This window comes from Corvus kubaryi, unplaced genomic scaffold, assembly GCF_017639235.1.
Source record: "Corvus kubaryi isolate FWS band 111438036 unplaced genomic scaffold, C.kubaryi_AGA036_p1.0 133, whole genome shotgun sequence".
Classification (NCBI taxonomy): domain Eukaryota; kingdom Metazoa; phylum Chordata; class Aves; order Passeriformes; family Corvidae; genus Corvus; species Corvus kubaryi.
In genome coordinates, this window is record NW_024580667.1 from 16,831,085 (window position 1) to 16,848,328 (window position 17,244).

The following is a 17,244-nucleotide window of genomic DNA, read 5'->3' on the forward strand; positions in this document are numbered from 1 at the left end:
GATCCAATGCAGACAGTACTGACTAAAGAGGGGATTTTTTTGTGCTTGCAATTTAAATAGGATAAGGTTAATATTTTCTTCCCAAATGTAATCTCTTTCTTCAGTGATAGGGTATCATGTTTCTAATTTTATTTACAGGGGTGGATCACTAAAACTGAGATTTGGATTAGGGTGTGGATTTATATCCCTGCTTCTCCCTCTAAAGACTGGAACTGCTTGTGTCTGGACTCATCTTTTCAATTAATTTGCAGTAATTAAAGGGTGCTGTGTGGGATGGGGCTAAAGAGAAACACAATTAAAATGTAATGGTTCTACTTTGGTATCTGCATCCTTATTTATTTTAAACCATCTTCAATGCTCTGATGAGTTTAAGTCTTCCTGTATCACATACTGTGCAAGCAGAAATATGTGAGTGAACTGTTGCCAATGGCTCTGAGCAAGCACTGGGCATGTTTCAGATTACACTGTGTTTTCTTGTTCGGATCTGATCTCCTTGCTAGGAGAGGCTGAGAAAGGCAGCTCTAGGGGATTTACTTCCAGCAGCAGCAGCAGCACATGATCCATCAATCGCGTGATTCTCACCACCGAGGACTAATGGGGAGGGTGAAGAAAAAGTGAATGCTGTCTTGGGGAAGCAACAGCATTTTCTTCTGCTTGTGGGCCCCCTCCACCAGTCGAACATTTCATGGCTTCTCCAAGGTTAGAAACCTACTGCTGCCCAAACCGGGATGCAGCTACACAGCTAGTGATGAACTTCCAGCCTGAAGTGTTCTGCGGAGTCTGCATTGGCAGTGCCTCCATCAGTCTGCTACTGACCATCCTACAGCTCCTGCCGAAGAAGGGACAGAGCCCACGGAAGATGCCCAAAGCCTCCTCCTCCTCTACCATCCTTCTCCTTATCTCCATTTGTGACATCCTTGGAGGCTTAGGTAAGTGCCAGCTTGATGTCCCTTGCCATTGCTGTAACAGGTTCTTTTTGCTCTGAGGTACTACAGACAAATGAAGCTGGTGAGTGGACAGTAGAGATTTCTGAGGGAAGCATGCTGTATGTGTTCACAGGAAGATTTGGACTAAGTATGATCAGGAAATTATGGGTCTTTGGGGAGAAAGTTCTTGTTTAATAATCATAATGTGGAAGTGAAAGCTCTTGGCAAATCTACACCAAAATCTCTGCTTTAAAACCAGTTAAAATCTAGAATGGCAACTGGTTCTCAGAGTGAGGCACAAAGTGGAGGTGATGCAGCACACTGGAAACTAAATCTGACATTAAACATTTAGCCAGTCCATAGGAATGCATTTGAAAACCACTATCCTCTATCTTCTTAAATCCTTTTGGACCAAGTGTGCCTCTTGCTCATGTGCCAGCTGCTTCTCTTGGGCACATCATATTGACAGCAAATGAGTTTGACTTGCAGCTGCACACAGATCATGCTGGACACAGGCTTTTGAAATGTGAGTAAAGCTACCTTATCAAGGACAGCCTGCTGCCCAGACCCTGGCTGATAGTCTGGAGGAATAAACCAGCAGAGACTAAAACAGAATGCACGAGTCAAAATGAAACTAGTATTGAGCTAGTCCCATCAGTCATTTGGTCATTTTTCCCCTCAGTCACTTACTGCCAAACTGGGTATAAATTATCATGACATGCTATGAAAATACAGGACACATTTGTTTCTATGGTAGCATTTCCCCCCCTCACATTAGGTAGTAGAAATAGTGCTGTTTTGTCTCACTCCTGGGAGCTGTGTGTGTATCTGTGTATCTGTGTGTCTGTGTTTCAGGTCTTTTCCCCATTCATACCCAGCCAGGTTCTCTCACAGTACCTAATAAGTACCAATACTAAACCAAAGATTATAGGGGGAAATAAAGAAAGAGATATGGAAAATATGTATGTGCATGCACCTGGAAAATGTCCTTTCAGTCAGGTGAAGACAACAATAGATAAAGTTATTTTTCTCCTTTCCTCTTTCACTGGCAAACTCAAACTAGTTATCCATTGTTGGTTTTGCATTAGACTCACTTCAATGGGTGGAAAACAGTTCATTCTTGGTGGGAAACATGGTCATTTTGTTGTTTCCTGTTGGTGCTTTATTTCAAGCAAACCCAGAAAACCTCACTAAAAAACTCTAAGTTTATTTTTAAAAAAGGTATTGTTCTTACCTAAATCAGAAGCACTGCTTTGTCCAGTCCTGTGACAGAAGGAAAAGAGCTGCTTGTAAAATGAAGGCAGAGAAAAGTGAAAAATAACTCTTCTGCAAGGAGGGCTTTTATAGAGAAGTGAATATCAGTGTATGAATATATGCCGGTAAATAGTTATTTAGTGTTCTGTGTCAATCTGTTAAATGCTACCCAGTTTATGTTAGGGAAGCATGTGACAGCATCTCTAAGTAAGTGAAATTCTAATCTATGTAACATTTTAAGTCCCAGCAGCTTCCGACTCTTGGAGCTACTGTCTCTGAGTGATTACACTGACATTTAAATAGCACAGTTGTCCCTGCTGTGCTCCTCTGCAGCCATTGCTTTCCTGTAGACACACAAAATCTGGGCTGCGATGTGAAATATGTGGCTAGGGAAAAGCATGTGACTCAAATCACACCAGCAGATTCAAAGCACTAATACATTTTTTTTCTTCAGGTATGATCTTCAGGTCAAGTGTATGGCTGGGCTTCCCAGGCTTCATAGCTGACATTTCGGTGTCAAACAGGACTGACGTGTGGCCTTCCACTTTCTGTGTGGGGAGTGCGGTAGGTACAGAGATCATCCCCCTTTTCTTCTGCTCCCAATTAAGGGTCCCTCCGCATGGGGAGTCTGAAAGGAAAACTGAGTCCAAAGGGAAATGTGACTCTGAGTCAGAGCCTGGATATGATGGTTTCAGCCTCTGCCACACCCCTGCAAGTGCGTTCATGCCTCCCTCTGAGAGCCTGGGTCAGGGCGGGCAGGGTGGTGATGGTGCCATATGGTGTGTGTAAGGATGTAGGGCAACGCAGGTCAGACTGATCCCGGGAGTTCTGTGGTATTCACTCGTCACAGGAGTGCCAGGGGGTGGAATACACCAAAGTCAGAGGTGTGGAGCCATAAGGGTATAAGCAACCCCAAAGGGCTGTGAACCATTGTTTGGGTTTGTGCTGGCACAGCACCACAAGTGCCCCAGTGGCTCTGTCGCACTGGCAGCGCAAGGTTACCGTCTCTGTCAGAAACTGCAGCCTGTGTGGTGGCAGCAGGGACCTCCTGAAACCAGCAACTTGAGTAGCTCAAATTAGCTTTTGTGGATGAGAGTGTGTGTTTTAGACACAGAGGGACAACAGGATAAATATACTCAAAGCCACAAATGTGCTGGCAGAAGGTCTGTCCCTGCCATGCAGGATTTCAGCTCAGATAGCTGGGCACTCAATGACTGCATCAGGCCAAGTCTAATTAAGTGTCTTCTGGATTAAAACACAAGAATAAGAAAATGTAAATGCATTCCAAAAGTACAGATTGAAACTCAGTTCCAAATTTTACAATCAAAATACTGAGACATATAATTTGAGCTTACTGTACAAGAATAAAGGTCACAAATTTTACCAAAACATTGAGAATGACAAGTAAGACAGATCATCGCTTTACCCACATGCAATAGGAATGTAGGGTCCCCAATGAAATAATGCATGAGCAATAACAGTATTAACTTTGCAATTCAAAATTCACAATGTAGAAGGGGGTAGGTTGCATGAATAGAAAATTATACAGCTCCACTAGTTTTAAAATAAAACAATATGTGCCAGATTGAACTCACTGTGCTTTATATGCCTATATAATGGCAGTTTCAAACATGATAATGTTGTGCCAGGGACACAAATATAAATTGTATACATCTATCAATTCTCAATTCTATCACATGTGTTTAAGTTTTGCTTATTAGATACAAATGTTGTTTTTTTATTTGAGGTAAAACCAGAAACCTCAATATCTTGCAGCAAGAATGTCCTATTCAAAACCTGTTCCTCCTCATGTTTCCCTCTCTGGCCCATAAAATATAAAAAAGTATTTTTAAGCATGACAGGGTACTATATGCAGACTGTTTTTCATTTGAATTTCAGGTTAGATGGTGAGGAGCATAGTGGTCTACCACAATTTTTATTTTCCCTTACTTAGGCTCCAGGAAAATACTGTAATTTAAGTAATTTTATATTTAGATTTAACTGTATTGGAATGAAAACTAACCCTTCTTTCACTCATTTTCCCTAACGTAATCTCATGTGAGTTAATAAAATGTTTCCGATTCTATTTTATTTTTCTTTTAGTACTATTGTTTTATTTCTCTTAACCACAAACCTATACAAACTCCAAATAGTGAGGCTTTTAGACATCTCCTTTCAATGGTTTACAGGGGGTTTCCCTTTCAGGCACTGTAGCAAGATGTGTCATTTTGCTAAAAACTAAGATATCATATGAAGCTTTAGGGTTTAAGTGCATCTGATTTATATTATTTTTGGAGACAGTCTTGTCTGTGTTGGATTTTCTGGAAAGACTCTGCAGATTATTTTTGTATGTGTGTGTGTGTATGGGTAGTAAATTGTGCATTTTTCAACTGCAGCAAATATGTAAATATGATGATGAAGTTATGTGCTGAGTGCTATGGGTAAAGTGCATTAGAAGGAAGACTGGGATTTTATTTTTCTGCCTCCTGTGCACTAGAAAAATGTCATGGCGTTTGAATTAAATACCAAATAATTCATGCCACAAATTACTAGAGGTAGGGTCTACACCCATGGTGAAAGGAAATATTTCTCAGCTTGATTTGCCTTTTGGAGGAAGGAGTGCTAGATCTCTATTCACTGACATTTGGCTCAGTAACAAGTATGCTGATTTCCAGATGTAAAATGATGCTACTATGGAGCCCTGGTAAAGGATATTCAGATAAGAACTGAAAGACGGCTTGGAGGGAAGATAACATGAATATTAAAACAGTCCCAGACTATTATAAACAGCCAGCTCCTATGGGGAAGAAATGTGGAATTTATATACAGTGGCAAAGTAAGGTCACTTATATAAGCTCGTGGGAAAAATGCATAGGGTCAGCTCAAGAATGCTGTGATATTTAGCTTGACTTGAACCTGTTTCCTTTGGATTTTTATTGAAGAAATCAGCCAGGGAGTTCAGTAGGGATATTTTTCCAGAGAGTGAGTGATTTTCTCATTAATGGTCTTTTATTCTTAATAACCATCTTGTGCTTGAAGAAAATACCCATCACATGCAGAACCCACAAATGCATAGGCACACTGTGGTTATGACTAACATCAGTTATATTTTTGTGCCTCAGCTACTGAGAAAAAACTGAAATTTTAACCTAAAATTAAAACATCCTTGCTATAAATTTCTGTGGGCTTACAACATTCAGGTTAGGAATGGAGAGGTAAATGACAGGTTTTCTAAATCAGAAAATAAGCTGTGAAAGCAAATGCTGTTCAGCTTACCTATGACTTGACCCATAGGCTACAACAATGCTGTTCCTGTGATTTTGAGTAAGATTTCATACTTCATAATCTCATCTGGAAAATACACACATTTAAAGAACAAATCACCAGGCCAAAGGTTAGAGTCCCTTCCCTGCCCCAGTGGTACTGGAGAAGCAGCTGTGACATTTGGCACTTCTTTCCCCTCTAGATGTGGATCCAGCTGTTATATAGCGCTGGCTTCTGGTGGTTGTTTTGCTATGCTGTTGATTCTTACTTGGTGGTGAGAAGATCAGCTGGACTGAGGTACCAGAGTTAAAGCTCTGAATTTGTTTTTCCCCTCCAACACTGTATGTCTCTGTCTGCAGCTGTCTAAGGGTATAAGTGAGGCTTGTACAACCATCTGATGTTCGTACCATAGGGGTGAATGGTGTTCTAAGTGCTTAAATAGCCAGGGCAATGCTCAGATACTGATTTATGTCCAACTTGAATTTAAATGTAACTGAATCCATTCAACCTTTGGATAAATATGGAGCAAATTGTGGTCTATAAACTTTATGTCAATGAGATGACTATTTTTGTCCCTGCTCTGTATCCGAAATTGATTCTTGCAGCAAAAAAAATAGTGTTATCCTGAAAATGAAAAATTCAGAGGGGTAAAGTGCTGAATTTCATACAGTTAATTTCGTATAGTTAATTCCATTTTTTTTTTCTTTTTCTCTGATTTTTTTTATCCATTTCTCAGTGAGGGTGGTCATTATTGCCCTTCCGATCGCACTTCCAAAGTCCCTCAGAAAAAAATATGTATTTACTATATATTTTTCTGCAATGCCTGTGACGAAAGAACTTAAACCCTTTGGAAAGTACCATACTTTAATGCCAGACAGAAAATATAATATGTCGCTAAGTTGTTTGTTAGAAGAGCAAAATAACCTTCAGTTGCTGCTGCTAAATGTGCAATTACGTGACTCTGTTCCCAGATGATAGAGAGCAGTCAGGTACTAAGGATATGGTTCTTCTGCAGGTGTAACCAAAATGGGGCTTTTTGAGTTAACTTTAGACTGTTGAGGATAAACCTGATTTTGTAAAGTCCCATAGTTCTAGTCAAACAGCTGGGACCTGCCTCCTTCCCCCACCCCTGTTGACCAAAAAACTCATGAGTATTTGGGCTTGATTCTAAGATCAGAGTAAACACCAAAAGACTTTCTACAAACACAGGTCTGAATCTCCCTAAGACAGGAGCAGTATCCAGCTCTGAAAGTTAAACATAATTTTCTTCAAATCACAAAAGCTCCATTCTTAAATTTTAATCTGCTAATTTGCTCTCTGCAAGAGAAAATAAAGATGCAGGGGTTCCTTCTTAAGAGTAGGGAAGAAGTCTTGTCCTCTCCACCTTATGGGGTGGAGGGGACCGGACTTCTATGTGCAAGGCTGAATGACTGCTTTGGCTCATTCTTTTTCTGAAGGACGGCCACCACCCACCTGCTTTCCTTAGTTTAATGTACTGCCAGTGTTGTTCTGCACCATTTCCTATCTGTAAAGCTCTTTTTCAGTGAGGGTCCTATTTTTACATTGCAATGTGGGAAGTGTAAGGTTCGATATCTTTAATCGTGCCTGTGGTGTTTGATGCCTGCAGTACGATTGTGCTGTACCACATGATGACATGGGGCCTCGCAGTGATGCTCTGCGTGGAAGGGATTGCTCTGCTTTACTACCCTTCTCTCTCCAGGTAAGCAGGCTCTGGGAACAGACTGTGAAATCGTGGCACTCTCTGGTCATTTGAATGTCTTTTGGTCAGCTTTAGAGACAGAAATTCAAAAGCTGAGCATTTTGATCTTTGCCAAGGATGTCCCACTGAGTCAGTGAGTATGCTCAAAATACCTGCCTGGGCTTCAGGGGGCCCTGAAGAAATATGCCAGGCAATATAGGCACTTGGGCATGCTGTGATACAGCTTCTGCTATGAGCCACCCTTCTCCTGCTCCTGGTTTTAGCTTTCCTTTCAATTTGAGAAAAATACACAGACAGTGCATGTTAAAAATCAACTCTGTGTCCCATGTGAACTGGTGGTAAAGGTCGATGAATTAAGTTTTGCATCTGTTTGCTTCATTCCTTTTTTTTTTTTTTTTTTTAAAGTTAAAGGCGACATAGATAGAATAGCCAGAACTGTCAGCTGTGGGGAAAAATATTGCGTAATCTTTTAATGATTTCTTTTCAGCTGTGAAAATGGCTTGGAACATGCAATCCCACATTACATCACGACCTATGTCCCACTCCTGCTAGTGCTTGTGGCCAACCCAATCCTGTTTAGGAGGACAGTATCAGCAGGTATGTTCCTAATGGCCAGCATCCATCAGTCTGTGTTATTTAGCAACATAGCAATAGTGTAGAAAGTCGTGACTTTGTACTCAGTGATGTGGGACAGCTCCTTGTTAAATCACAAAGATACAGCAAAGGGTGGGAAGCAGTTGCCTACTGAAATGAAGACACCATTTTCATGGGGAATTTGCCCTAGAGACACACTCTGATTACACACTCAAGCTATTCTGTTATTAACCTCTACTGCAGATTGGCAAAGGTATTTCCATGTTACTTGATTTAAAGAATTTGAGCGATGTACAGTTGATGCTTAACTCTACTGTAGTTTTGGTACCAACCTTGAATTTGGAATGTAATTTATTCTCGTTGGTGAGATCTGAGAGTTGATTTAACTTCTCAGCAGCCCTAGAGCAAAAAAAGCAATAAAATGTGATCAGAATTTTGTGTCTTCTGATTCTGAGATTATGAAACAAATGGGAATTGTACACAACTCAGATGGGATCTTGAGGTTCCAGTTTAATTTATTATCCAGGGCTTGGAAGAAATGAGACTGAAAAAAAGCCACAGATTCAATGCATTCTTTGCATGTAATATGATCAGTGCTAGATGTTTGCAGTACCTGAATTTATCTACACATTGATTATATAAAAAAGCTGGAGAAAATCTGGTATTCTCAGTTCAGTCTTTATACCATCCATCCTCTGTCCCTCAGTCATAATCATTTTCAAAGAAGCAGTTGTTCTTTTTAAAAACTGTCCCCATAAAAAGTTGTTTGTTGTATATTTGTTTGCGCATTTGTATATTCCTTGTGATATCTGAACAGCATGTGGCATAAGTTTTTTTTGCTGACATTACATCTTTGAGTTACAGATGTGTAGCTAATGCTGTATCAGGGACACAATGAAAAACGATGTGCATAATAGGATAGAAGGTATTCTATTTAAACATCACATGATAAGTATATAATTATATCACACATTATATAGAAGGTACACTCTACCTTTTGTTATAAAATAGGAATATGTCGACCATACTATTTAATATTGTCAGTGGGATTGAGAGAAAAAAACCCCACCTAGTGGGATATCTTTTATTTTAGGAATGCAGCTGTGTGTAATTATTTTCCTTTAGTATTAGGCTATATGTGAGATTCCTTGAAAATGGTCCTTCCAGCTCTGAACAGCTGCTGGAGACAAATCCATCCATTCCTTAGCTCCCTCTTTCAGGCCTCTATCTTCTGGATTTTTGTGTCTAAGCTAACAAGATGTGCATATATTAATGAACATAATTGTATACTTTTCAGTTGCCTCCTTACTGAAAGGGAGACAGGGGATTTACACAGAGAATGAAAGACGTCTGGGGACAGAGATCCAGATGCGCTTCTTCAAAATTATGCTGGTGTTTGTTATTTGGTAAGAGGTGCATTATTTTGTTTTAAACTGCCTTTTTCCCAGAGGGAGAGAGTCAGGGACAAGAGTGAAGACTGATGGGTTGCTTCATTTGTTTGTCTTTATGCTTGGAAGGGAAGGTATCTAAGGAAGAAGCAGTTCTAAACTAGTTCACAGAGGAGTTGAATCACTCCTGTAACATCACGAGGCTGTGAGGAAATGATTAAATGTTTAACCAACAGAAAAGCAAAAGCAACAAGAAACAATAGCAGAAAATTCCCAGTAGGTTGGGCATAGACTGAAGCTGTCTGGTACAGCAGGCTCCCAGCTCTGTGGGCTGATAGATGGCTTTCTGTAATCAGCATATCTCAGAGCCTCTTGTCACCAAACACATCACTGAAAACCTACAATAAATGTGCTTCTGAGTCTGGCTTCATGGCTCTGACTATGATCATACAATGCAGCCACCTCTGTGCTCTGCAGTTCTCAAGTGTCTGAAAAAACCATGGATATTGACTGAAAATAAAGGAAATGACAGAAAAGAAAACTCTGCATGATTGTGTGTGAAATTTTTTATTACTTAATCTTTTTTTTTTAATATTCTATCTTCCTCCATGAAAATAGTACTTTGGCATAGGACAGAAAAGTGGTAGGGAGGAGTGGAGTGGGACAACAAGAAATGGTCCTGTAGCAGTGAAATGAGTGGGCCAAACTTAGCAGTCTCTACATCTACTTAACTTTTTTATACACAGGTGTATTAATGCATGTTCCATTGCTTTAAAAGGCTGAGCAGGGACAAAGGCTGCCTCTTTTATCTTCTCTTGGCTGCTGTCTACTGGAGTGCTCTGAGAGGAAATTATTGTTTTTTGGGGGGGATAGCAGTCTTCTTGGCTTGGAAGTGAAGTTTCCGATGTGAAGGTTGGGGTAGCCAGCATAGAAGGGAGTGAGGGACAGCAGGATCCTCCATCATGGCTTCCTGGAAACTTCTGAAATAATAAGGAACAGAGATGCAGCCAAGCTCCCAGGGCTGTGGAAAGAAAGCCCAGAGGCACCACAGAAGTGCATTGCAACCTAAGGAATGGTGGCCAGCTCGATTATCTGGGAACAAGAGTGAAAGGAAAGGCCAATTTCCCATGGACGTTGTGGGGACATTTGTTTATTTCCATTCTGTCTCATTCTGGGCTTTCCTAATAAAAAATAAAATCACAGCTCTGGTTTAGGATTTTGCTCTAATAAAACATAAGCTTTGGAATGTAAAAACTTTCTGAAAGGTTACTGGAGGGAAAGACTGAGGCAGTCTCATCTCAGAAGCATAGGGAAGATTCCCTTCCATCCCAGAAGTCAAATATGGAATGCTTTAGTCCAAGACAACAGGTTGGGGCAACACAGGATAGAAGAGATGCCTACAGATTTGAGAGGGGAGAGCAGGAGGTTTTACATTATGATAAAAATATAATTGTGCAAAGGACATATATAAAACCTCTTAGAAAGTATGACATAGATGCTGATGGTTTACTTTCTGAAGCTGCAGTACAACTGTAAAGAAATGCTTGTCTCCCTGTTTAGAACTTACAGCCATTTGCTATAATCTCTATTTAGTGTAGAACATAATTTCTTTTACCAAATCAGGCTTGATTATGCTCATCCTTATTTGGAAACAGATATTACCTTTATTCAAAACAATTGTTAGCATTTTCAAGGATTTAAAAGTCAACTTTCTCATTGCTTTATAGTGTTTTCTAATGGACATTTTGGAAGTCTTTACTCTAACCCTGAAATTTTAACTCCAGCTGGAAATCCTGCAGCCTTTTAAAAGTGCATGTGTTTGGGTTCCTTGTCTGTGAGCACAACTCTTCTAAGGCACGAGCAAAAGAAATCAGCATGCATGATGTTCCCATTTTAGATCACACTTCCTTCTCAGCTTTATTCTGCAATTTACTACTCTGCAGCAAGTTAAAATTTTCAAATTTTTTTTCTTTTTTTTATATTGATTTATATTGTCTAGGCCTGGGCGAGTAGGTGAGTGTCTGGTCCCTGATGATGATCTTAGAGACCTCCTGGTCCCTTCAGATTGAGATTTAACAAGAAATCCAAGCATGTTGGGCTCAATCATCTTAGAGGTCTTTTCTAACCTTAATGATTCCATGATTACAAAAATCTTACTGTCCTTATAATGATTTTAATTTCTATAATTTGAAGGTAAAGCGTATTTTACATGCACATACATATGTAACTGTCCTTTTCTTCTTTGCTCCTCCCATAGCTGGTCATCCAATATCATCAATGAGACCCTTCTGTTCTATCTCGAAATGCAGCCAGATATCAATGAAATGCCCCTGAAAAACCTCAGAAGTGCTGCACTGATCACCTGGATTATAATGGTGGGTCAGCTGTGACATTGCTTAGTCTTAGAAATCACTGTTGTAAGACTGGTGGAACAGCCCCAGGATAGTGTGTGGTTTATGATTTGAGGGATATAAACACTCTGAAAATCAAGGAAGAAAAGCAGAAAGTAAGAGAAATGAACGAGCAGTCGATGGGAGTGCTTTTCACATGTAAACTTTGCCAAAAATGTCCTAGAGGCCAAATTTTTCCCCCATTTACTGGAGTATGCATTCTCTGTGTGAGAGATCACTACCCATTTTAAGATCCAGAACAAATAACTACAGTGATTTCTGGCCTAACCTTGCTAAACTCTGCCATAATGCAAGCTGCAAAGTTTTAGCACACAGTTCCTGAAGGTTTCCCAATTAAATGAGGATTTCATGGAAATTCTCTGTTTGCAACTAGGGTGGGGTTTTTTTATTATAAAGAATTATTGTGTCTTATGTCATGACATTTGGATCATTATTTGGGAACAAATAGGTAAAAAATCATTCACACAAGACACCAAAAATAGCTGTGAGATGCTGGTCTCTTACTGTACCCTCTTTTCTCCTATTAGAATATTTGACAAGGGATTTTTCAGAGGTGACAGTGCAGGTTCATTTTCCAAGAGAATTTATTCTGGAGCTGTTAAATAGGTGTAAGGCCTGAGCATGCTTTGTGTAATTAAGCATTTGAGCAGTTTGGTATTGAAAGATTAAGCGATGCAAGTGATGTGATACCACCTCCTTCTCCTCTGACAAGGAGTGAACACATTCATGTGACAGGGACCTTGCTCTTCCTCACCTGGAGAGCAAGAGGTCAAGTCTGGGGACTGACCTATGATTTTAATTGGTTATAAAAATAATTTCCTTCTTTTCCTATGAGAAAAATGGGAGCAGCTAAAGCCATTAATTTGTTAAGCATCTCATGGCACTGGGAACAGAAACAAATTTTTTGGTGATCACTTGGGATTTTCTTTTTCAGTGCCTCTCCCCATTTTTCCATCCCACTTTGATGGACATTTTCACTGGTTCAAGAATCAAAGCAATTCCAGACAGATCAATTCCTGCTATTTTTAAAAGCTTGACTGTCTATGCTAGTGTCTCCTCTCATATATTTGGCTTGGCTTGTAATGAAAAATATATGTGCTTTTGTGAATAAAGAAAGTCTAGAGCTTGTGGGGAAAGTTAAAAACACACCAAGGGGTTGACTAGCTAAACTTCATGCTAGAAAATCATTTGGTGCTTACTGCTTACTGTTATGGCCTCAGCATTTTGGAAAACAGGTCATGGTATTTTTCTCTTATCTGTTTGTGTCTGTGATGGCCACAACACACATTTTTTATTTGTGTGCAAGTAGCTTATTTTTAAGTCAGCAATCATTCAGTGAAAGGAAAGTTTTTAAAACATGCAAAGCATTTTACTGGAGTTGAGAATGAAGCCTTCCTTGCTGGTGTAACTCCTGCTGCACTTCTCTTTCCTAGGGGGTTCTTAATCCCATGCAGGGCTTTCTCTTCACGTTAGCTTTCTATGGCTGGACAGGATGGAGAGTGGACCTGAAATGGCGAAAAAGAGAAATACCCTGGGAATCTATGTCCTCATCAACTGTGGGGGAAAATGCCTATCCCTCACCAGTGAACTACCAAAGCAACATCCATGATTCCAAGAAGATCTTGACAACTGACAGCCAGCAGACTGATGAGGCCATAACCATGTTGTCTGAAGCTAACACCAGCAGTGATGAGAGATTAACCAGAAGCTCTCCCATCTACCAGGGCTGGTAGTTTTCATGTGCAGAGCTGGATCTAACTTTTCCTGGATCTAACTTTTCACATTGTCAATACTCACAAAGCCACGTCAATGTGTGAATCACTGCATACTCTGGAATAAGGTTTGTGCTCAATGGCTTGATGTTATTTCCTGTAACTTGTGAGACTGTGTGAGAGAGTGTGTGAGAGATATGATTTATGTCTTCATTCGCCTTCTAGGAGACACATGAACAGATATAAAGGCTTGAACCTTTTTCAGCAGGAGTATATCTCTGCAAAGATATTTCTTACTTATGATTAATTTTCATTCATTTTGTTTTAATCTCTCTTGTAACTTCCTTATGGTAGAGGAGTCTTTTGTTTAAATAAATGGACTATTAATATGTTGGGTTTTTAAATGTGTTGCCTTGCTTGTCTTGCTCAGCATAAAATTCCTCACCCAGAATTACAGCTCTAGGATTTCTGAGGCACCATTTCCAGCCTTGCCAGTCTGGTAAAGCATGAGTGACAACAAACTCTGACTTAAGCACAAATATTTCCTGTTTGTGTAGACTTTCACTGACATAGTCTTCTTTCAGCTTGTTTATGTGAATTTTTGGTGTGGTTTTATTTAGGGAGCTGAAAGGCTTTATTTTAAAAAATGGAGCCGAGCACAGGCTCCACAAACACTTCAGAACAATGATTCCAGTTCAGATTCAAGAAAAAATAAACCGTCAAACTATCTTTTAGTATGCATTCAGTTTGACCCTTATGTGTACTTCCCTAACAGGACTGTGACTGCTGGGGCAGGTGCATTAAGAAATGACATTTGCATAAAACACTTTGATGCTCTGAGTGTTCATCGTAAAACAGAACAAGTAGAATCAATAATCCATTCTCTGAGGAGTACTCTATTTTATACCTTCATGGGCTGAATGAAGAGACATTAAATCTATTTGCCCTCTCTTCTCAGATACACCCCTCTTTTTGTGCAGTGCCCTAGGTACCTACATCCAAACAATTGCCCAGACCTGTTGAAAGTTAAGAAAAAAGGATGACCATGTCTACCCTAAGCTTTTGACTTCATATCAAAAGTAGAAGTGATATGATTTGTCTGCTTGTGCTGGAAGCTGTTTACAGCACAGTTTGACCAATGGCATGGTGGAAACCCCTTGAGCCCAAGTAATCATCCTCTCTTTCTTCAGCATGTGACCAGGGCTGGGCTTTAAATCCTGCTCACATCCACTTTGGCTGAACTTTCTTGGCTATTCCTACTTTTCTTTTCCAACACAATTCAGTTTCAGCTATTGTAAAAAAATTTTTTTTAAAAATCAGTATTATTATGATAATATTTTAATTATTATTATTATTATTTATTAATAATAACAACAACAATGATAATAATAATAATAATAAAGACAGCTGAAAGGTTAATGCAATAATAACATGAAGCTTGAGTTCCTGGGTTACTCAGGGAAGTCCTGGGGTGGTTAGACATTCAAGATCAGCAGAAACAATACTGGAAAACATTGATTAGGTAATTTAAATAAATAGGCTTCTCGAGCTAATTGTTTGATACAAAGGTGTTAAACAATGATTGGACAACTATTTAGGAAGATAATTACAGAGCTGTGGTTGGTTTGTAGCAAATCTTTTACATTGTGCCCTGTGGAAACCTTTGTGGCTTTATGGCTTTTCATTGCTGCTCTTGGTGTCAGAACTACTAGCGGATCACCAGACCCTTTCTTTTCATCACAGTCATTTGTTACCTTCCAAAGTATGAAGAGACAGCACACAGACTTATGAGCAGATTATACTGAGCCTTTTGAAACAGAGACCACTTTTCAGTGCAATAGTTGTCACAGCTGGGGTCAAAAGAGCAGGAAAAAGGTGGAGGCGGAATTGTTAGTAAACCTTTTCACATGCTGTGGTCTGGGCCCAGCTGCAAAACCTAAAACCAAAATAAACAGTCTCTGGCTTCACAGGAATAATTATGTGGCACGAAAGCACTTGGGACGTGAGAGGCTGTAGCAAGAGGCCCTGTGAGATGACTGAATGACTTATCCCTCCCTCCCTTCACTGCTCCAGGGCACATGTGTGGGACAGGGACAAGTGGGGTGGCCCAGTCCTGGCCCCCAAAGCTGTGAGCAGCCCCTGAGCAGTGCCAGGTGGCTGCTGGCACTGGAGCCCTCCCATTCTGGGACGCCTTCTGCAGGGGCCAGGCTTTGCTCTGCTCCTTTTCTTGCTCCCTCAAGGTTGTTGTTGGGGTGAGTATGGTGTGTCTGTGTATTAGTAGTCTGGTGGGATGTCATCATGTAAAATGAGGACTCAACTGGAGCCTAAGAAAGAAAACTGACCTGATTTTGATGCACCTAGAAATTGATATGGAGCATTGCAGAGCAAACTGACAGTGGTTTTTGACTTATAAAAGTATGTGTGAGGAGACTTTCCTTACCTGCTGTTCCCAGCCTCCAGTGGATGTACAGGAGGCATTCCTTCACAGCTTAAAATTGGATGATAGTTGATTCTGCTCGTGTGTAACCATGACCAAATTTGATTTCACCTTACACAAACCTAGGTCTTGCTTCACTATTCAACAAATCAGCAAAGCGTTGCCTTCTTCAAGGATTGCAGCAGATGCCCCTCCCTTCCCACCAGGACTATGCATTTGAGGTCCATCTCCTGACTGTCCCCCTCCCTGTGCTTGCTGCATGCACATGAAAGGGCAGCCACCGGCCACCACAGCCGGCTTAATTTTGAGGGAAATGGTGTCCTCCAAGGCTCAGCAAGGGCAAACTACAGACACCACATCCTGGACAGCACAGATGTGACACCAACCTGACCACTGCCTTCTTAAGTGTGCCACCCACTGCTGAGAGACCCTTGTGCTTATCAGCACACAGAGAAACATCCTTGCTTTCATTCTGATGATGATTTGTATCTGCTTAGTTCTCACGAGGGCTACCCCAGTGAATGTGGGAAGTGCTTGTCTCTGTCCTGCATATTTGTTTTTTAAGATGTGTTTCAAACAAGGCTTGATTCAACAAGGGAGAGCTCTTGTCAGTGCAGAAGTCCATAGGTGTAGTCAGAGTCTGTGGTCTCCATCTCACACTGTCTGCAGGAGGGGCTCACTTCCACCGTCACACAGCTCTTCCCTTCTTGAGCAGGAGGGCAGCTGGTTCTCCGGAACAGCAAAGTGTGACTCAGAGGAGAAGTAAACAGAAATAAAACTGGATCAGATACTGTCTAATAAAATATATGTAGTGTTGTTTCAAGAGCAAAGCAGTTGTCAACTATAGCTTCTTGTATTTTGGGTGTATTAGAGCACAACAAAGCCTTCCTGAATTTATCAGAAGGAAAAAATGTAAATTAAAATAAAAAGGTAGTTGAATCCGTGCACTGAAATATAGTTAGTGTAGTGGAATCACATAAAGAGGATATCTATACCTACAGGGTGGTATTGTCTCTATTAAACACTTTCCTCCCAGCCTCCCAGCCAGCTTATCAAATCCAACCACACACAGTAAGTGCTCTCTGTATTCACCAAAACTTATTTTTAAGCACTCAAAGATAAAACGAAAACTTCTGGGAAAAGTGCCTTCTCATATCCTGCAATACTTTCTTAAAGACTCCTGGTTGTTCTCTGTTAGTGGAAGAGGACATATGGAACTATATTTGACCTGCCAGCCTCATACATTTAATTACTATTTTATTTGGCCAGATGTTCAGGCTAATTGCAAAGCTGAAATGTGAGCCCTAATAAAATAATAAACAACGTGCATAGGCAGATTTCTTGCATACCACAGCTCTGCATTTATGAGGTGCATCATATGTCTGAATAACAAAATCCTAACTACATCTCTCATTAAGCCCTTCTTCTGGTAGACCAAATACATGGAGCTAGAAAGTGAAATGCTAAATGTGGTCCCCCCATCCCCTGGATCACCATACTTGATTTATACTTCAGTATTTGCTTCTGTGTATCCATGA

General features: G+C 40.3%; 1 protein-coding gene across 1 annotated transcript; it reads left to right on the plus strand.

Moving 5' to 3' along the window:
• The first annotated feature begins 516 nt into the window (after positions 1-516).
• Positions 517-13,673, plus strand: GPR143 (G protein-coupled receptor 143). The gene is made up of 8 exons (XM_042038065.1): positions 517-929; positions 2,635-2,744; positions 5,647-5,741; positions 7,072-7,164; positions 7,652-7,761; positions 9,056-9,164; positions 11,404-11,521; positions 12,991-13,673. Exons 1-8 carry the CDS (start codon positions 686-688, stop codon positions 13,288-13,290), a joined length of 1,179 nt encoding a protein of 392 aa, XP_041893999.1. The 5' UTR covers positions 517-685; the 3' UTR covers positions 13,291-13,673.
• The last annotated feature ends 3,571 nt before the right edge of the window (positions 13,674-17,244 follow it).

Bases quoted from the DNA above. Each gene is read 5' to 3' on its own strand.
- GPR143 (XM_042038065.1), top strand. From the start codon at position 686: ATGGCTTCTCCAAGGTTAGAAACCTACTGCTGCCCAAACCGGGATGCA. The intron at 930-2,634 runs GTAAGTGCCAGC...TTTTTTCTTCAG, and splicing joins TGACATCCTTGGAGGCTTAG to GTATGATCTTCAGGTCAAGT. The intron at 2,745-5,646 runs GTAGGTACAGAG...TTTCCCCTCTAG, and splicing joins CTTTCTGTGTGGGGAGTGCG to ATGTGGATCCAGCTGTTATA.